This window comes from Emys orbicularis, chromosome 3, assembly GCF_028017835.1.
Source record: "Emys orbicularis isolate rEmyOrb1 chromosome 3, rEmyOrb1.hap1, whole genome shotgun sequence".
NCBI classification, from domain to species: Eukaryota; Metazoa; Chordata; order Testudines; family Emydidae; genus Emys; species Emys orbicularis.
The window spans coordinates 92722123-92743897 of record NC_088685.1 but is presented as its reverse complement, the minus strand read 5'-3'; the positions used below and the strand labels follow the sequence as shown (position 1 = coordinate 92743897).

At 43.2% G+C, this 21775-nt stretch overlaps 1 protein-coding gene across 1 annotated transcript in view; it reads right to left on the bottom strand.

Moving 5' to 3' along the window:
• Positions 1 to 387: 387 nt before the first annotated feature.
• The window catches only part of DCBLD1 (discoidin, CUB and LCCL domain containing 1), a 72285-nt gene continuing 50897 nt past the window's right edge, over positions 388 to 21775 (bottom strand). The window contains exons 7-15 of the mRNA XM_065401423.1: positions 18431 to 18471; positions 17738 to 17953; positions 14300 to 14424; positions 8762 to 8909; positions 8553 to 8669; positions 6314 to 6404; positions 4928 to 4977; positions 3416 to 3535; positions 388 to 908 (exon numbers count right to left, since the gene is read on the bottom strand). Coding sequence (XP_065257495.1) covers positions 388 to 908; positions 3416 to 3535; positions 4928 to 4977; positions 6314 to 6404; positions 8553 to 8669; positions 8762 to 8909; positions 14300 to 14424; positions 17738 to 17953; positions 18431 to 18471 — 1429 coding nt within the window. The remainder of the gene's footprint in view (positions 909 to 3415; positions 3536 to 4927; positions 4978 to 6313; positions 6405 to 8552; positions 8670 to 8761; positions 8910 to 14299; positions 14425 to 17737; positions 17954 to 18430; positions 18472 to 21775) is intronic.

Genomic DNA, 21775 nt, shown 5'->3' with positions numbered 1-21775 from the left:
TAAAATTAAGTTCAGATGACCAAAAGATTTTTTGTACGAGAACTTCTGCAACAGCTGTTTTCCCTACTATTTAAATACATAGAACAAAACAGACAAAAGGAAACTCAGTTATTTTTCTTAAATAAAAACTATGTACAAATTGCACATATTACAAATCAGTTACAGAAAGCAGAGTCTTCACTGATAATTTTCTCTTGCTATAGTCAGTGATTATCAGTGTACTCTGGTCTTCAAGTGTCAGAACACAACAGAACTGCAATATTATGTACACAGGCTGAGTTTGTCTTTAGCTGCCGGAGTGGGATCCTTTTAAACTATAATACATTCATTCCAGTAGCTATATAGAAACATTGTTCACTAGAGCAGCAAATCTCTCAACTCAGCAAGTCACAAGAGTGCTGTCATTGCTGTCTGGTTTATTGGTTTTAGGCAGTCTCTGGGCGTTGAATAACCCTCATTCACCAGTGAATTAGTTTGCGGTTTCTGATAGTCAGTACTGTAGCCCACTGAGGTCAAAACACAGTTAACTTTAGGTTTATCATAGTTGATTAGACTCTGCGGTGTTTGATAGTCCCCATTCCTGACATCGATCCTACCCGAATTACTGAAACTGCCAGCAGAAAGGGAATGTTTATGAGCAGAAGAAATTACAGGTACATTGTAGTCAATTTCAGAGGGAAAAGTGTTCTCTCTTCCTAGATGCCTCTCTATAATAGGGGTGGCATATTCAGGCTCCTGGTTGGTCAAGGGCAACGCATATTCATGACGGCTAGCTCTGTGCGGGCAGTGATAATGGTTCTCGATCACTGAACTATCTTTCTTCTCCTCATCCTCTGTGTCCATTGGTCTGAATGTGGATCCTTTTCTTGTTACCATCCCAGTTCCGATCATGAGAGGCTGCTGATAATCTAGAAAGAAGCATTAAAAGCTCAAAAATATATAGCCAGACTATTGGTTTCTTTGCTTTCACCATATATATAATGTAACAGGAGGCAGAATTTAAAGACGTTAAGAGACCCAGCTACTCTATCGATAGGGATTCTCATTCGGAATGTAAGAAAACTCAGTTTGCGCCAACCTCCTTCATTCAGTGAAGGAATCGTTATTTGTCAGAGGTAGTTATGGTTCTAGAGCGAGGATAAAAGTTCAGTGTCAGCAGGATATGGGCTTCTTGAGAAGTCTGGCAAGGGATCTTGCATCAAGCTGATAGGAATTTTTTTCACACGTGAGAAGTTCTCTGCAATGCCTAAAGGATGGTTAACCTCCTCCCCCACCCCCAGTTCCTGCATTACTAACAAGGAATCTTAGGACAGTCAAATGGCAAGTAGAAGGAGAAAGCTGAATGGGACAACAACCAAGAAGGAAGGTGTTGGAGTCCAACGGGTTAAGGGAAGTGTGTAATGTGTGATATCGGCTTGGAGCTGGAGGTAAGGGAAGAATGGGAACAGCAAGGAAGGCGATTACTGGACAGGTCACCTAGATCTGGGAGGATAGCAGGAAGAGGATCAGAACCAGCAAATGACCCATGGAGGAGCCAGAGGTAAGATCAGAGGACTGCAGTGTCAACAGGGGTGTTTGGAACTCCAATCCAAGAAAGTCCCATCAAAGGATTAGCTTGGTGAAAATTACTTAAAAAAAAAAAAAAAAAAAAAAAAGTAGTAAGAGAAAATTGCAACATTTTCACTAGTCTGAAACTAAGAAACTAAAATCTGTCCCCTTCTCTTTGCAGATGAACTGACCTGCACAGCTCTGTTACACAGCACTGATCGAGACTGCCACGTTTTGGTGTAGTCCTTAAGAAGTTCAATTCAGTTTTTGTTTTGGCTTTGCACTTCATCTCCGACATGAGCTGAATTCAGCCCTACGTCCTCTGGGGAAATTCTCTGGCACTTCTTGTTTTGCATCTCAAACTACACTGTAAACTCTTTGGGACAGAGAAGGTCTTGTCTTTATCTGTACAGTGCTGAGACTACTGGTGTACTAAATAAATAACAAATCATTCTCTGACGCTACTCCCACCTTTAGTTCCATGGAACTCCTAATAGGATGTGATAAAGTATCCTGATCCATTCTGGGATTTCTTTAGGGACTAGTAAGTACTAGAGAATTTGACAGCGAAGAATTATATTAGGGATTTTAAAAAAACATTTCTAAGGCGAATGCCCTCCACGAGCTGGTTACTGAGGTGCTTTCAGCACACATTCCTGGGCTTAACTCACTTTTTTCAGCTTTACCGTTTGCTTTTAAGGCCAGTATTCATAAAATACCAAACCTCAAACATTGCCTGTATAAATCCCCAGAATTTAGAAATTTTCACCCCATGGCATAAGCGCTTGGAACCCTCTATAAAGTAGTGGCCATTAGGCAAAAAGTGTGGATCCATGCAGGGTATCATCTCACATAACCACAAGTAATATTTACTCACCCCTCCCATATAACTTTTTTTTAATAGACCATCATAACATTATTTATTCAGAAGGATCCTGTTACAGCAAGCACCAATACATCCATGTTAGTGTCACACAGAATTCAAATTAAACCCTAGTCACAGTTTATTTTATTTGGTCTTCACTGCATTTCTCTGACAACTGATATCAAAGGCAAGCTGGAATTTTGGGATGCTGGGGATAGCAAATTAGTCTTGCAGGGAAGGTCCATGCAGTGCTGACTGATCCCATAAAATGGCTGGGCTCACTAACCTTTCCAGACAGAGAAAACATAGGCAGGGACAAGAGGTGCTTAGAGAAGGAATGAAGTATCCCTGTGGGATGCAAACAGGGACTGATGGCTGGAATTTGCTCTGTCCAAATAATGAGCTGCAGCTAAGCTAACACAGCAGATTAATACATCATTGTTTTACTTAACTAGGTTGACTTCAGGAGGCCTGGCTTCCACAGTGGTTCAGGCACTAAGTGACAGGAACAGAGATCTCAATATGATCTCTAGTTGGGCATTAGGCCACAGCTCAAACTGTTGGATAAACTGACTCTTTATTCGGGTCACTCAACTTTTGTGAAGAAATAAGACATTCAGTACAAACATGAGTAAAGAAACAGAAAATCCCAATCAGCAATGGCAATCTAGTCTATTCTAGTCAGGTTTGTATATCGTGTCTATCACTTAAACTATGACTGTTTCACAAGGAGAAAACAAATCTCTCTCCACATCGTGGAGGGAAGTTTTAATTTCAAAACTAAAAAGAGTTAAAAAATCTCCTGTACGTTTTTCCAATATAGTCTCCCATTTCACTAGTTCAATGCCCAAGGGTAGGCACATTAATTCCTGGGTCCTGCCTCACATGTTTACTCTTGATGCACCCAGAGTTTTGCTCAGATAGTATTTGCCTGCCCCTCTCCCCATTACGTACTATACATCCAGAAGAAAGCGAATGCATCTCAAAAGATGTAACTGTTACCTGCCATGTCGCTTGTGACTAGATCCAGCTTTTGTGGAGTCTCCTTTTCATTATTATAGCTGATGGTAAATTCCGTTGACTGATGTCTGACGAAGGGCTGCTTGATCTGTTTCCAACAACCTAGAAGAAATAAATGAACATAGAAAACATTAAGGGCTTGTCCACATGAACACTCAGTTCACGGCAAGCTGGGATGTAAATCTACCCGGCACTAGCCTGCTGTGCACTAAGTGTCCGTGTGGATCCTGCTCCTGTGCACTAACTAGGACGCTTTGAATTACACTATTTCAAAACTGGAGTAAATTAAAGCGCACTAGGGAAATTTTAGTGCACAGCAGCGGGGTCCACCTGAACATTTAAGGTATGTCTATGCTGCAGTAAAACACCCGCAGCTGACCGAAGCCTGGGCATCGGGGTTATGAACTTGCAGTATAGATATTCAGGCTTAGGCTGGAGACTGGTCTCTCGGACCCTCCCCCATCATGGGATAAGTATTATCCTTTGGCACCTATCGAGAGGGGAGTATTCTGTGTTGGTCTGTTTCAAGATTGCTTTAGAGACAAGTGGAGGGGAAGTGAATTTATTTTCCTTTCTTCTGTTTCAGATGGATGTTTCACCATCTAATTGGCAGAGGAGGAGGGTGCGCCACTAGAGAGAAACTAAATAGCAGCTGAACTTAGGCTACGTCTTCACTACGGGGGGGGTCGATTTAAGATACGCAAATTCAGCTACGCGAATAGCGTAGCTGAATTCGACGTATCGCAGCCGACTTACCCCGCTGTAAGGACGGTAGCAAACTCGACCTCCGCAGCTTCCTGTCGACGGCGCTTACTCCCACCTCCGCTGGTGAAGTAAGAGCGTCGATTCAGGGATCGATTGTCGCGTCCCGACGAGACGCGATAATTCGATCCCCGAGAGGTCGATTTCTACCCGCCGATTCAGGCGGGTAGTGTAGACCTAGCCTCAGATTTCCTACCCTAAATGAAACCCACCCTAGACAGGTAATCAACGGAGACACAAAAGATGTTACTTCAAAAGGGTTTTTGCAGACATCTTCCAAAAGCAAAATCCCCCAGCCAATGTTCTCTTCAAATATGATGAATGAAGCACAATTCAGTATTATTGGGCTTTTTCAGGAATTAGGGAGAGGGTCAGCAGAGGAAGCCACATTAAAACCATGTCTTGGCCTCCTTAGGGAGAGGCTAACCCCAGGTGCTGCAGAAGAGAGAGAGAAAGGAAAGGGGCAATTTGCTGGAGGGTGGGTGTTTTTTCCAGTAGGAACACTCTCAAAGTTTGTGACCCAAAGTCTCTCTTTCACTTGCTAATTGCATTTCTGTTGTGGAAGCCATGCGATGGCTGCTGTTTTCAGGTGGCACTAGTAGTGGTATCATTTTCCCTAACCCCTTTGTGATACTGTGAATTAAAATGAAAGGAAAATGATGCAATTGATGTTCAATTGTTTGATCCTTCCCACCAACCCATAGAAAGGAGAGAGCATGATTCTTCACTAACCTGGGTTTTGTGCATCAGATGAACCATAAGCACCTCCTTTTGTCTCTCTCCTGTAAGACAGGAATATGTTTGTAAGGTTTTGTCCCTCACAGCACTTTACCTTCATGCCTTAGCTTCAGTGGAGAGAACCATCATGTTCACCAGGTGAGGAAAATCATCCCCCCTTAGTTTCTGGGTAACAGCACTTATTACAGTAGGGGACATGAATGCTGAATCTTGTTACATTTGTTTCCCCCCAGCTGTTTGAGCTGGCAAAAGACACTGGAAAACGGTGATCTCTTAGCAGTTCATGTCCCTGTATGCCAGCTCAGACGTTATCTTCCTGGTTGTGTTAGGATTACTATCCTGAATTCTTTGCACTGTTGTTAGAAACCCTAGCTTAGGTACTGGATTCTGAGGCGATGCAAGCCCTTTTCATAGGGAGGTGATGTCAAAGGGAGCTTTGTCCCCAGCCCCAAACTCCATCTGCTGACAGGAACATTTGTATCCACTGGGCAGAGCTCAAATTAATGGAAGACTAGGGGGTGTCTAAGCAAGTGAAATTTACCTTTTTCCAGCCTTCTCAACGTGTGAGACAGCTGCCAAGCTTTACTTCCCAACATGTGTTTTATACACCCCCTTACATGGCAGCTCTGAATTTGGCCCACTGAGTTACATATCAAGGAACCAGCAGAGATGAATGTAGCAACACCACCAATAAGAGGGGGGCAAGATAACAATTAAAATAGCTTCCACTCTACTTTCTTTTGGTTCTTAGGTGTGCAAGTTACACCAGCCTAGACTCAGCTATTAGTCAGTAAATGGGAGTAGGTAGGTCTGAGGCAGATTAACCAATTATATAGGAATCTGAGCTAGCGTAAGGGGTGCTATTTTAATTACCTCTGTATTTGGCCAGTCTACACTGGCAACATCAAAGCGCTGCTGTGGCAGCGCTTTAACGCGGCTTGTGTAGTCACGGCAGAGCGCTCTCCCAACGCTCTAAAAAACCACCTCCGCGAGGGGCGCGGCTCTCAGTGCTGGGGCACTGTCTACACTGGCCCTTTACAGCGCTGAAACTTGCTGTGCTCGGGGGGGGGGGGGGGGTGTTTCACATCCCTGAGCGAGAAAGTTGCAGCGCTGTGAAGTGCCAGTGTAGACAAACCCTTAGCTTCACAGGGCCACCTATGGCATGGAGCCCCGGGCAACTGCCCTGCTTGCTACCCATTAACGCTGGCCCTGGCTTTTATATGCAAAAAAACAGTTGTTGTGGCACAGCTGAGCTATGGAATTTTTATAGCATATTGGGGGGGGGAGGGGAGGGGAGCTCAGAAAGAAAAAGGTTGAGAACCCCTGATCTATGCCACTACAGCTGTTTTAATTTAGATGATGAAAAATAAAATCTCTTACTTTCGTATGGCTGCACAGATACAAATCCCAGAGAGCAGGAACAGACACAGCCCTACTAAGACCGGGACAACTATAGCTGTAAGTTTTAACCCTGCAGGAAAAAAAAAATTAAAAGGTAACAAGGGCACTGTTTTCCAGAGCTAGATACATTTTGTTTTAGGAAAATACCCTGAAAATGAATATATGATAAAAATCTTGATTCAAGAGTGCGTGAGAAAGTGAAGGCACAATACTGCAGGAGGCTGTGGGCCAAATTTAGATTTGATGTAAATAGGTGCAGCTGTATTGATTCCAAGAGCTCAACCCATTTTCTCTAGGTCTCTGTGTTGCTCAATACCTGTATACATCCTTCCAAAGGTAAATTCTTTCCTATTGTAGTCTGGGCTGGTAAAACCACCTATTAAGGTTGCCTGACACTTCCCATTATGAAGACCCTATTTTTAATTGCTTGTAACTTTGTGGGGAGAGGGGACTGATATAGGATGAACTCAGGAAGGGGAGGGAGAGAAACAGACTGGAGGAGGAGCCTGGAGGGGGAGACTAGAGCTGACTGGGCAAGGAGACAGGGATGAGAAACCTGTAAAGCAGAGACTGGAGCTGGGTAGGCAAAGAGAATAGGACCATGACAAGGAGCCAGGGGTGGGGAAAAGACAGGACAGGGAAAGACTGAAGAAGAGTCCCGAGTCTCTCCATCCTCTGTTGTCATTAAATATCTTTGAAATCCACTGGCAAAGTGCTTGTCTGAACCCACTGGTATCAGTTACTTCATTAGAGTCAGTGGCAGAAGCCTGTGCAGTGGAACTAAAGGTTCCATCCCTATTGATACCACGTGGTTTATCAGCAAGACAGCACATGAGAGAATTTGTTTTTTCAGTTTGCTTTTTGAAAAAACTTTGAAATTACACACACAAATCTAATAAGAATATTAAGGTTGCAAAATTAAGCACTCAAATGTTAGGAAATGCCAAAATTAAGGTTTCCTGTGCAATTTTAATTTGTCCCCCTTATGTGTATGCATTATGGTATAGCCTTTAATTACATGATCACATACTATTTTTTCCCCACAGGGCCTCTATCTCAGTCAACCTTTGGGTTTATTGGAATAGCATCAAAAGTGCTTTTCAGTTAGAATGTATTCACATTAATCTTATTCAATTCCAAGCACCCACTTAGACTTCTATTCATAGTTAGTGAAATGTAAGGTGTATTGTTCTGGTTGGTCTTTTGAGTCAGTGACCTAATTTATGATTATTTAGTTTGGATATTTATATCTTTTTGTACAGCACTAACCCGACTTTTCAGCAATGGGTGCTTTATTTTGTGTGTGCGTGCGTGTGCGTGTCATTAATATATATATTAGAAAAAGAGAGAACCTCTGGAAATCCAAGGATCTTAAGGTCTCTAGCAGGTTATCCTCTGCAAAACCACTATTGTAAGAACAAGTGGGTTTTATTTTATTCCAAAAAACAGAGTCAGTCCCATGTTTCAAGACAGTGCAGGTCAAAATTAAGAGTGACCTGCAAACTAAAAAGAACATATGCCCACGTCACTTCTCTCGGATGCACAAAGATAAAGACAACCTGAAAATTGTTTTTAAGTGTTTTTTGCACTTTTTAAATTTTTCCTTTAAATTAGAAATTCAGGTCTTGTCTACTCAGCTTTTCCTCAAAGACTCTAGGGACAAGTAGAAAACTGGTAGATTTAGGACATCACACAAACCAAGGAAGTGAAACCTGATTGAAAGAGGAAATGATTTTTATTCAGACTATTTAAGAGTTTAGGGTTTGTTTTTGTTAACATCTATTAAATTCAAATACTTGAAAAACATTTGGAAGAAAAGTTCTTTGTTAAAAATAATAAAATCAACATCAGTAATACCTGATTTTTTTTTTTTTAATATATATATATATATACACATATACATATTATATATATATATACACATACATACATACACATATACATACACACACACATACACACACACACACACACACACACATATATACACATATACACATACACGGTTTAAAAAAAAATTAAGGATTTCAAGTTCTCTTTATCCTTCATAAAGAAGCAAAGAGGACTCCCCTCACTCTCACATTTGCAGATAACCATTAAAGAACATTGATGAGATTGGAACATTTGATCTGGCAAAGTGTAGATGCCTGTTAGAACAGGAAGTATACATCTCAAAAAGATGGCACATTTTAGAGAGACTGTACTGTTCTAGTGTTACCTAAGCTGGTTTCTTCTGATGGGATGGGTTCTGTGATGGTTCTGTCTTCTTTTTCAACCGCTACACCTGTGCTTTGACTTGGTCTTTGCCACATTGGGTGAGTAAATGAGTTGTTAGCTGCAAAAAGAAAAGGAAAAGCAACAGAGCTGTAGTGGGTTTTGGGATTCCATTGCTTCACTGGGCTCCTGGAAGTATTGCTTGCCACTTACCTTGCATTATTCGACAACCAATCAGCTCCACCTTAAATGCTATTCTTTGATGCCAGGTCTGTGGAATGATCCGCACGTATCGGGCCACTATAGGAGGGATAAAATTATTACGTACTACGTCCCCATAATTAGAGTTGCCTTGGAATACCTGCAATTTAAAGCACATAAACTCTTTAATTGCTGTGTTTTCAGAGTGAGTTGTTAAAAATACAGAACATCTTAAATGTAAAGAGGGACACTTGTCAACCTAAAACTCATTCAAAAATATCTTCAACTGTGTTGTAACTTTAGGATTATTAGAAGTAAATTTTAAAATAAATTTACTTTACAGTTTTTGCTAAAGTTCACATTTTGTGCTTAATTCAGTGTGGACAAAGAAATAAAACTAGCCATTTTCATCTTCTGATCAGCACTGTGCTAATGCATGCTACTGTGTTTGAATTAACAATACCTCCTGCATCAAAAGCAAAACAAAACTTTTGATTGAAATCAAATCATGAAAAATGTTTTGTAAACTACAGTACTTCTTTTCTTCAGCAAAATCTAAATGAGTGACCAAAAAGAAGTTACTCACCTTGTGCAGTAATGATGATTCTTCGAGATGTGTGTCCCCTTATGGGTGCTCCACTGTAGGTGAGTCTGCATCCCTGTGATGCTCATCGGAGAACTTTAGTAGCAGTGTCCGTTTGGCCCGATCGTGTGCTGTCTCTCCTCATGCTGCGCCATGAGGCTAGCCAGCACATGTTGGCTAACCATTCTCAGTTCCTTCGCTGCCGCAGAATCAGTGAGAACTCAGAAGTAGAGGGGAGAAGGGCGGGTAGTGGAACACCCATAAGGGGACACATCTCGACGAACCTTTGTTACTGCACAAGGTGAGTAACTTCTTCTTCTTCTTCAAGTAGTGTCCCTATGGGTGCTCCACTCTAGGTGACTCCTGAGCAGTGCCCCCCTGGGAGGGCTGGGACTTCGGCGTCAGGTTAGTTACAGATGACAGTACTGTGGAGCCAAAGATGGCATCAGAGGCAGAGTCCCTGGTGATCGCGTAATGTTCTGCAAAGGTGTGGACTGAGGCCCATGTCGCTGCTCTGCAGATCTCTGAGATGGGGACATTCCTGAGGAAGGTGACAGATGAGGAGATCGATCCGTACATGTTCCACGAGATCAAGTCCGGAGGAGTCATGTTACGAATTTGATAGCACTGTCTGATGCAATTCGAGACCCACTTGGAGAGTCTTTGGGCTGATATCGCTGAGCCTTTACACCTTTCCGCCATAGAGAGGAACAGTCTAGGGGATTTCCTGAAGGCCTTTGTTGTATTGAGGTAGAATGCAAGGGCTCTCCTAACGTCTAAGGTATGGAGTATGGCCTCCTTATTGTCTCGGTGAAGCTTGGGGTAGAAGGTGGATAGACTGATCCATGTGAAACAAAGAGGTCACTTTAGGGATGAACCTTAGATGCTGCCTAATTGTAACCTTTGTCAGGGAAAAGGACTGTGTACGGGGGATACGCCATCAGAGCTGCTATTTCCCCTATTCTTCTAGCCGAGGTAACTGCAATCAGAAAAGCCGTTTTCATCGATTGGTATGGTAGTGAAGAAAGTGGCCATAGGTTCCAAGGGGGGGCCTAGTCAGTCCTTTCAGCACTAGGTTTAGGTCCTATGAGGGGATAGGAAGTCGAGATTGAGGGAAGAGGTATGTTATTCCCTTAAGGAACCTTTTAGTGGTCGGGTGCAATAGTACTGAGCACCTCTCTACAGGCTGGTGAAATACTATAATAGCTGCCAGGTGGACCCTGAGAGAGCTCAGGGATAACCCTGATTTTTTAAGGGTCAAGGAATATTCCAGAATATGTGGAAGAGTTTCTGACACCGGGGAGATTTGTTGGCACCAAATCTGGAACCTGGACCATTTCTGCAGGTTGGTGCATTGTATGGAGGACTTTCTGCTGTGCAGTAGAACCTCCTGTGCTTCCTTTGAGCAGGAGCTCTCTAGGTGCTGGAACCACGTAGGATCCATGCTTTGAAGCAGAGGATTCCCCAGGTTGGGATGTGTGGTATACCCTTTGTCCTGAGAGAGAGGTATGAAGTGGCTGGAATGGAGACCAGTGGACACATCACGAGCTGCATCAGGAAAGGGTACCAGGTCTGTCGCGGCCACGTGGGAGCAATCAAAATTATATAAGCTCTGTCCCCTCTTTATCTTAGCAGACCCTTCAGCAGAAGAGGAAATGGAGGGAAGGGGTAAAGAAGGCCCTTGTCCCATGGGGGGAGGAGAGCATTGCCCAGAGAGTGCTGTCCAATCCCCACCCTGGGACAGTATTGCAGACACGTCTTGTTCTGGTAAGTGGCAAACAGATCTGCGGACGGTGTCCCGCACTGTGTGAACAAGTTGTGAAGTACCAATAGGTGCATCTCCCACTCGTGGTCATATGGAAATTTGTGACTGGGCTTGTCCACTATCGAGTTTTGCGTGCCTGGGAGGTAAGCCGCAGACAAGGTGATGTTGTGAGAGATGCACCAGTTCCATAGTTTCATGGCCTCTGTACATAAGGAGGGTGATCTGGCTCCTCCCTGAAGGTTGATATAAAACATGCGGGCTACTTTTGTATGTGATCCGGTTATCAGTGGGAGGAAATGGGTTCAGGTGTTCCTGACCGCTCTCAACTCAAGGAGATTGATGTGCAGGGATATCTCCACAGGCATACACGACTTGTGCCTCCCAATACTGGGGGGCACAATCTAAAGGGGAAGACATGTGATGGGGACCTCACTCATACTGATCTCTCCAGTGCCAGATGGGCCAATGCCACTGGTGGTACCGTCAGCTCATGTACTGGGATGTTTGCCATTCTCTCTCTGTGCCAAAGATTCAATGCCTGTGCCCAAAGAGTCCTTGGGCCTATCAATGGTACCAGATAACGATGGTTGCCGTGAGGCATGGGTGTCAGATGATCTCGGTGCTGGCAGCGCAGAGGATACCAAGCGAGATGGTGATCGCTTTCGGCTATTCCTGGGCTCGCTGAGGGGACTTCCTGCTCTCTTTTTGACTTGTGAGAGGGGTCCCTGGACTGTTTCTTCGACCCACTATCCTTCGAAGTCAAAGGTTAATGGGAAGGCTCACGCCCGCCAGAGGGCTGGGGTCGGAGAGCCTCCATAGAGATGATTTTCTGGCGGCGCTCTGTCCTTGTGGGATCTCAGTCGGCCCTCACAAAGGCAGCGAATGCACTGGGAGTACTTGTCCATTACTGGGATCGCCTCACTGCAAGTGCGACACTTGAAGCCAGGAGAGCTGGGGATACCCTTCACCATGGCTGGGGGTCAACACAAGAACAGTCTTTTCTTTTTTTAGGCACAGCCAAATAAAGAGTCAGAAGAAAGCTAAAAAGTTTTTAAAAGCTAAAGATTTTCAAATGAAAAGGCAAGTTAACGATCTGCTAACCAGCTAACGGACAGCTAATGGTTCCATCCCTAGCCAGGGGCAGTTGAGAAGGAACTGAGGACGGTTAGCCCGCACTCGCTGGCTAGCCTCATGGCGCAGCACGAGGAGAGAGCGTGCAGGTGTGGGCCCAACGGACACTGCTATCTAAGTTCTCCGATCAACTGCACAGGGATGAGCACACCTAGAGTGGAGCACCCATAGGGACACTACTCGAGGAAGAACTGTTTGACTATGTTCTCTTCATTGTATTTACAAAATCTGTCTGATCAGTCAGCCCATTCTACAAGTGGACCTTTTTATTTGTTTGTTTAAATGAAAAGTGTATAAACCTGAAGCCCTGGCTCAATTAATTCTGTTTAAGATCATATATAACAGTTTCTTATGAGATTTTTAAAATGATGGCGTAATGTAGAACCAGTTAGAAGTTTACCCTAATGGAACTTTGATTCACATGGAATTTAAAAACAATCAAGTCAATTTTTTTAAACTTTTAAGAATTATCATTGTGGAATAGTGCAAACCTGCAAACTTTAAATATCTAGTTTGCATAGTTCAGAACCGTTACTGTACCAATTTTTCACTGCAGGCAAAAAACTGAGGCTGTAGAATATTAAGGGCATGGCTACACTTGCAGATGTAGAGTGCCGGGAGTTAAACCAGCCCTTGGAGACAGCAGCAGGGAAAGCGCTACTGTGTGTTCACACTGTGCTCCTTGTGACTGTGGAGCATGTCCACATTAGCAGCTCTTGCAACGCCAGAGAGAGCAGTGCATTGTGGTAGCTACTCCAGTGTGCAAGTGGCTGCAGCGTGCTTCGGAAAGGGTTTGCAAAGCATGGGGGGGCTGTGTGTGTCAGCATGCTATCTTGTAAGTTCAAACAGCGGCAGGGGAAAGGGGGAAACCCGACATCAGCTCCCACCCTCCACCTCTCTCTCTCTCTCTCACACACACACACACACACACACACACACACACACCCCTGCCTCTGCAGCAGGAGCATTCCACAGTAATGGTTTGCTTTGTGTAGCAGGAGCATTCCACAGTAATGGTTTGCTTTGTGTCCCGGAGCAGATAAGCATGAGGGCTGTGAGAAACGGAGCTTTGAAAGGGGATATCCGCATGCCTGCGGCCTAGTTCAAAACAATGACGAGAGCGGTCACTTGACTTCAGGGTATTATGGAACGTTTCCGGAGGCCAATCACAGCGCAGTAATGCAACATGTCATCCACACTGACACCCCAGGGCGCAGCAAGCTCTATGCTTCTCGTGGAGGTGGATTACCAGGAATGCTCCAGCTGCAGAGTCCAGGCACTCTAAGTGCCTTGCCAGTGTGGATACCTCAGGAGTTATGGTACCCGGGGCTGATTTAATGCACTGTAACTTGCAAGTGTAGCCAAGGCCTAAAAATCCCGAGGAAGTCCACATTGTGCAAACAAAATTTCTCTCCAAATGATTTAAACTACAGGATACATGGAGATAATAAGAACCCACTTTCTCGATTCAGAATTTTAGGGTCTGTAAAGATCCCTCTACAGCAAGATTTTGGGTATAATGAGAACTGATGATCAGCTAGGCTTTGGTGCTGCAACATGCTGAGCTCCCACATGTTCCATTGAAAATAATGAGAGTACACTCAGGATCAGGCTCTTGGGATTTGTTCAGAGTAGACCAACATGGAAATTCAATGTAATTACACCAGTGCAACCCTCTAATGTAGGCCTTGTTTACATGAGATATCTGCACTGCTTTCATTTTAGTTTTTAAATCGATTTAAGTTAAACTTGTGTATACTCTTGCGTGGACATTTTGGCTTAAGAGCAAGTATTTTGGTTTAGTTTACATCGATTCCTTGAGCTAACGCAAAAAGTGGCCAAACAGCCTTTTTGCACCAGTTTAACGATATTGGTTTGAAATAGCACCTTTGCTTAACCTGGGGTAACTTTTGTGTGTAACTAAGCCCCCAGACGTACTGCACCAGTAAATTACATTGATGCAGTTACACTGATGAAGACTGCCTAATCTTTCATGACAGTGAAAATCTTTCCTTCAATATCAAAGCATCTTAGAGAATTTTTTCTTTCGTGTTCCCATCCCCCCCTTTACCTTTTCTTCATTGCTTAGGATTCCTTTGTAAGTTCTCCATTTTGAGTTGTTATTTTTATAGTTCATAATAAAGGTCTTTACATAAAAGTTAAACTTCAGCATAGTAGATCCTGTAGTCCTAATCCCTTGTAACAAAAGAAAAAACATATTTTGTTAGCTTTTTTTAAAAGGAACATTTTCATACACAACTCAAAAAGGAAGTGTGTTAAAAATATAGGTACAGTTCTGTCTAAAAACTATTCATTCACCTCTCAAACTAAGTTTGGAGTTCAAAAAAATCCAACAGGTTTGGGGAAGAAAATCAGTTTTATACTATGAATTTCATGGCTTCTGTTGTGGACCCCTGACCTGATCTTGGAAAGTCTATAGTTTTGGGTAAAATATAATCCATTTGCTAAGCATGTTTATAGAAGTAATAATGGAAGTTATTGAAGCTGTACCAGTAAGGAGGAGGAGAACCAAAACATATGTAGTAAAAATAGGCTTGGCAATAGTTTTAAGCATTAAGGACTTAGAATGACACCTAATAGAAGTTGGCAGTTGGCATAAGTTAGCATGAGTATTATGTGCTTGACCAAGGTTATGAAACAATACATGCTTGACCTAAGGTTATAAAATCTAGCAATACGTATCCTTTAATAGTTTAGCAGTGCATCATGTAATAAACAGATAAACCCAACTGAACATATGCTAAAATCTTAGGGGCTTTTTGCAATAAAAGCTAACCACATTAACATATCAAAACTACTAGGAAAGGGACTGACATGAATTATTGGGTTAACTGTCGGAAATGTAATTATGGTCAACCAGAATACCACATATGAACAAACAGAACCCTAAAATTGGTCTCCTGGAATACCAAATATAAATAGGGGTCTGAGACTTGATCAGATATGCTCCCAGATGTATGTGGATGGAATGAAAAAAGGCGGAGAAAGGGTTGTCAAACCCATCTCTAGTTGGGACACCGGGATAATGGCATGGGCTGCCAGGCAGGAAGCCTGGCCCAGCAATTTCCTCTTGTAGTGGGCTCCACTGTTTCTTCTATCTTTAGTTCTAATGGTCTCCATAAGATTACAAGTATGCACAATGTAAAATTGTAAGTAATGTGGGAAACCACGTTACTGTACTTAATCTTATTTTATTTACGTGTATTGATTTTTCTACGGTTTCAATTATATTTGTATTAACTAAAACGTAACGTTTCCGTGTATGCTTCACCTTCTTAATTAACTCTAAGTAACCACCTAAATAAAGAACTTGTTTTTTGTGAAAGGTGTACTTTAAACCTTAGATTAATCCCAGGCTACACTGTCAACCAATCACTGTTGTTACATGCAAGGCGTATTTAAAAAGAACTCCATCACCAATGCAGGAAGAGATTTCACATGACAGATTTAAATTATATGGTTAGGAAACTTTCAAGATGCTCTTTATGTAAATACATGCCATGGAATTTTAAAAGATTACTGACCCAAAAATGGCAATGGATCTCTCAGATTATGGTCCATTACGAGGGTCTTTATCCGTTTACAAGTGACTAATTTATATATTTTAGACAATGCAAGGAGCTCGCAACAGGAGCGCCTTTCATGTGAACATACCATTGTTTCAGTGACCAGGCTTAGACAGTCATTTATTGATACAGGGAGTTCATCATAAATAGACCCTAAAGAGCCATTTACAGGTTGATCAGGATACAACAGCCAAGCTCTATTGCTGACTGTGTGAATACATTGTAGAATGTCTACAATGTAATGTTTACAGATAATTGATATGTCAGAAGGCATATAAGATAGCTCAGCCCAAACCTGTGTTCCTGTATTCCCTACTCAGGAATTGCTGTCTACCCTGTTTGTTAACTGCATCCACAACCAAGGAATTCGGTGTGAGATAGGAAAAGAGGAACTCTGTGCCCTTTGATAGCACATAATATTTTTTGTCAGATGTCTTATAAGTTGGTGGAATTGTTGCTGGGGTCTGCCAAATTTGCCTAACCAGTTCCATGATGGCATCATTCATGGGTAGGGCAACTTTAGAGGAGGAAGATGTGTGTCGAATGTCAAAAAGCTTGTGTTGCGTTTCCTGAACTTCTTCTAGAGAGATGTCCAAGGAGCTGGCAACCCTCCTATAGAGGTCTTGAAACTGTTAAAGTCGTCCCTAGTGTTTGGGGGGGGGGGGGGGGCACGATGCTGTCATCAGGAGAAGAAGAAAAGTGAAGGGTAGGTTCAATGTCCTGGTCAGAGGGTTCATCCTGTTCTGCTAGAATGTCCTCAGGGGGCTGAGATGGTCCTGTTACCAACAGTGCAGGTGATGGATGTGTGCTCTCCCTGGGAGGTTTGTGGTGGTAAGTGGGATGCGCCGTCCCTTGTGTCCAACACAGCCACTGTGGTGGAGGTGGTATGGGTGCCATCCACGGGTACCCGTACCATTGGGATTCTTTGTGTGCAGTGTGGAGGCATGTCCTGCCATACTGCGGATGGGAGAAGAGTGGTGGGAATAAATCTCTCCATCATCGACATCATCCTTGTCGCTCGAAAGAGGGGGAGCTGGGTGAGATGGAGTAGAAGGGTGATTTGGTACTGAGCGAGTCAGGGTAATGTCAGTGCTGAGGATAGGCGACTCAGGCATTGAGGAGACTGCCAAATCCTTTTGTATAAGAATTGACTCGGTACTGATGGTGGCATCTACTACTTAGAAGTAGTGCCTCTGTCAGAGGCTGCAGTAGGGGACTTCTGTCCCGGGGGAGTCCTGGCTTCTGGCTCAGATGCTGGCCTGAGGGACTTCTCCTTTAGGAGCAGCTTTAGCTGCAAGTCCCTGGCTTTCCTGATCCTGGCTGTTCGCTTATGGCAGTGCGGACACTTTTGAAGAACATGTGTCTCGCCAAGGCAGCGGACACACTGAGCGTGCCTGTCTGACACTGGAATCGATAGCCTACAGGTGAGGCAGCATTTAAAGCCCAGAGAACCGGGCATGCCCCTGAAGGGAGAGTTTCACCCTCCCCTGAGGGGAGAACTGGCAATAACGGTTCAACAAAAACCTACTTCTAATCAGGAAAACAAATTAGGATTTTTTTTGGGGGGGGGGGAATAAATGGGGACAAAAACGAAAAAGGGCTGACAATATATAATAAAACTAGAACTAAACTTGGGTATATTATTCTAGCTAAGCTCTGAGGTGCTGCTGAATGCGCTGACTCGTAGCCAAAGGTGGTAGAGAAGGAACTGAGGGAGGGTTGGTTGCACAGCGCTAGTGAACCGCCTGAAGCAGCGCGAGACGGGGACCATGCATGTGACCCAATCGGGCACTGCTACCATAAATCTCTGATTAAGAGCACAGGGATGCACAAACACCTAAAATGGAGCATCCACAGGGACATCACTTGAAGAAGAACTTAAGCCTCAGGCTTGGGAACCAGCAATTCAGTAGGTAACTTACCCGTTATTCTCTTTTTCTCTCCCAAGTCTATTTCCAACCACTCCCGGTGGCTGCTATGGTTGGAAGCCCATGAAATCCCTTGGACTTGAAGCCAGGCCTTGTCAGGAGACCACTGAACACTTTCCCCAATTTCACTGGTCTCTTCCCAAGAGGACGATGCTGTAATATGGCTGTTGGGGATGAATCCATCTCCCAAACTCAAGGATTTATTGCAGCCTAGAAGGAATTCCAATACAGAGAGAGATGGAAGAGACAACTTGCATTTTCCCAGCATATCCCAACAAGGCCACCCACAACAACCAGCTCATATAATTCTCCACCCTGCTGTTTCTCCCTATATCTATTAGGCATAATGTTTGCAGCAGGCAATCCAATATCAGATTACTATGGTCCCTCTCCTTCAGCCAGCCTCAGTCCCACCTCCCTGAGAATGAAAGTGGAACTCCATTCATGTACCAGCACCACAGATGTAATATTATCACAACATCATGGCAGCTGCTTCTCAACCACATGCATTTAAATTATTCCTGGCTTTTTCTTTTCCCCAATCACAAGCTATAGTTGTAATACACCGGCATCCTCAAAGCCACCACATTATATGTAGTTTGACATTTTTCAGGTTATTTTAGCTTTTACCGGGAAAAAAATTGCAAGTCAAGACTTGAATATCTAAAATAAAGGTATTTTTCTTACCATTTGAGGTAAACACAAACCGCTTGTCTGAGAGTGAGCCGCTATAAGAAAACAAAGGGGGGGGGGGGAAATGACAAAAAAAAGAGTTATTGAACATGTCAGGAGCTGCTCATACAAACTAGCCCAAGATCAGTATATTCACTTTGGGGTGAGAGTATTCTGTATCTAACATAATCTCTCAGACCAGATAGACAATCTTCAACATCTTCTTGCTATTCCTCCACCTCTTGTCAGGGCACTCCTGTTTTTGCCATGGTCTCTCAATGACAAAACTCAGACCATCCTTTACAGGTTCTGGCATATACAAATTCTTTGAAATGATTCACCTCTCCCCCAACCCAGACTATCATCCTCAAAACACATTTCCCCTTAAGCATCTCCACTACGCAGAACCTATGCTACTTTGGGGCACTTTTATGCTAACCCAATTTCCCCATTTGCTACTGAAAAAGCCACTAAAGCAACAGAAAAGCCACCAAAACCATCACAAAGTGCCAAAATGCCAAGTTAACAGGAGCTCTGTATCTAGCCACCATGCACTGCTCAAACAATGAGCCCAATTTTCCTCTCACACGAATGTAAACCAAGAGTAACTCAACTGAAATCAATGGAGTTACACTGGTGTAAATCCAATTTAAGTGCAAGGATAATCAGACCCGGTTAGTTAAACTTAGTTTTAACTGAATCACACTTTAGTCTGGTCTTTAAATGTGGCCAAATGATACCACAAACGGCTTAAAAAGAAACACTCATTCTCTAACAGGGCTAAAAAATGAGGTTTTAATCTGGTTATAGCATGGCTATGCCATAATCAAGTTCAACTAAAGTTTTAAAAATGTCTCTTTTGTCTCTGAAGACAGGGCCACATTTGTTGTCTTCTCTCCCCACTTCCCCCACCCATGGAGTTATTTTAATATAGGACATTAAACAAAAAATAATCCTGCCCCACTCCACAAAACCTCACATAATAGTGCAGAACAGTAAAGTAGCAAAGATTTTAAAAAGTGACTACGGATTATGGGTGCCCATCAAAATGCATCTTAAAGGGGCCTGATGTTCAGAGGGATGGGTGCTTGGGCTTCCTGAAAATCTGTTCCCTTCAGGATTTTGCCAGTTAGGCACCCAAAAATGAGTAGTCCAGTGGTGCCCAAACTCTTCCTGTCCCCCCTCCCCACCAGTAATGGAATCTGTCCGCGCTCCCCCTCCATTAATGCACAGTTGGCTCAGCAGAGGAGCTTGGGCTGAAGGCAGAGCTGGAGGGTGAACTGAGGATGGGGGAGGAGCTGAGGCTAAAGGCTGGCTTGGGGGCAGAGTTGGGCTGGGGGCGGAGTGGGGCTGGAGCAGGGGATGGAGCGGGGCTGGGGGTGGAGCAGGGGGCAGAGTGGAGCTGGGGAGCTCCCTCCCTGACCATGCCCAGCGCCCCCCGAATGTTCCTCTGCACCCCTTTAGGGGGGTGAACCCCACAGTTTGAGGACTGCACTAGTCCCTTTGGAAAATCTTTGCGAGTATGTTACGCTTTAAAGTAACTTCTGTACTTAAATGACAAAAGAACTCCCCTCCAGGTTGCTTTTTCACGGTCATCCAGGACAGTTTGTCTGTGGGCTAATAGTGGCCCACAGAATTAAATATTTTGAGAACCAAGCTATAGCAAACTGAGAATAGAAAGGGACAGGTGGCCACATGAAAAGACCAGTCAAAGTACCACTTCCCTTCACCACTTTCTAGATAGGGAATATTGGTGATTAAAGAAAAACCAAGACTTTCATAAATAGAGACTGTACAGAAGGAGTTGATTTATTGGGGGGTTCAGGTGAGTCAAAGCAGAAAGTGCAACTAGTAGTCCTCTAGGGCATTTCTCACAGATGGGCTCTGTATGCTCTATGTCAGAATTTTACATTACATCCAAAAGCATATGTAAGCCAAAGGCATGTTTGCTTATTTATTAAATACAAAGTGGTCCACTGTCAAAAGCTCACAAAGCTTGATGGCTCACAAAGCCTATCAAATCAATGAATTATAATACTCCTAGAGCAATGTTTACAAACGTATCTCTTACAAAGTCTTTTTTTTTTTTTTTTTTGCATCAAAGAAAGGCACTGAAATTCCGTCTAAAAGAAATGCCTCTAACTTTAGCTAAAAGAGGGAAGGTTACAATTTCTAAAATGTTTTTGTTTAAGAAGCTTTTACAGTTTGCAGGTCATTAAAACTGGGCTAATCCAATTACTGTAAATCATCATTTTCATATTGTGATAGGTGGCATTTCTCAAATAACATTCACTTTCTCACATAATGTAACAGTCAGTAAGGCACACTACTATAAAGCTCCCCATTTCCTTATTAATCTTAAGAGTTCTGTTGAGCAGATAGTGAGAGCTATAAGGCTCTTGTGATGATACTTGTGCAAAGAAAGATTCTCTGTTGCACTACGTTTACATTCAAAAGAGGACTTTAATAGTAGAGTCCACCTCAAGGAGATTTTGTAAACAATGCTGTTTAAACCCAAACCTTAATCTGTACAATTCCTAAACAATTATCTCTATTTTCAAAGACAGAAAAATACTCTTGCATTCTCAGAGTCCCTCACAGGTAAGAGCCCTTTGTTTTTGTTTTTTATTTTGTTTAAACATTTCCGGTGAATTTATCAGCATTTATTTTATTTTTTTAAATTAGCAGTGGGTGAAAAATCTGTAAAAACCAAACATGAAAGGCCTCTGGGTGTGGGATGGGAGGGTGCCTGGTAGTCACCAGAGGCAGTGGGTTGGTAGGAGGTGATAGGAACCCTGTTTCCTGTGGGGCCTGTTGCTGCAGCAGTCTTGGGCTGGAACCTGGCTCCCTACTCATCTTGCTCCTCCACAGTGCAGCAGCAGTAGCTGCCAATGGTAGTTACCCTTCTCTGCATAGGCACACTGTGCCATCCAGCAGGGACTTCGAGAAGGGAGCCAGGTCTGGGGAATTCCAGCACTTGCAAAATTCGGGTTAAAAAAAAAAAAAAAAAAAAAAAAAAATCAGTAAAACCCAACACACTTGCTTTTTTCAAAATCTGGAAAATTGGGGGGGGGGGGGAAGGGGAGGAATTCAGTAAAAACTGAAGACAAAGGGCCTTACTCATAGGCAAGCTCGGGTGACAAAGTAAAAGCTGATACATTTGCACTTAAGATGTCAGAAATGCCTGATAAATCTGAGCCATGGCCACTATATCTTCATTATACAATACATGTGTCTAGATCCACACATAGATCATGGAAACTACAAATCACAGATAACAGAGCATAAAAAATGAAGCCATAGAGGCCAAGGTCAGTTCTGGGGAGCTGGTAAGTGAGCAATTCATAACTTAACCATCAA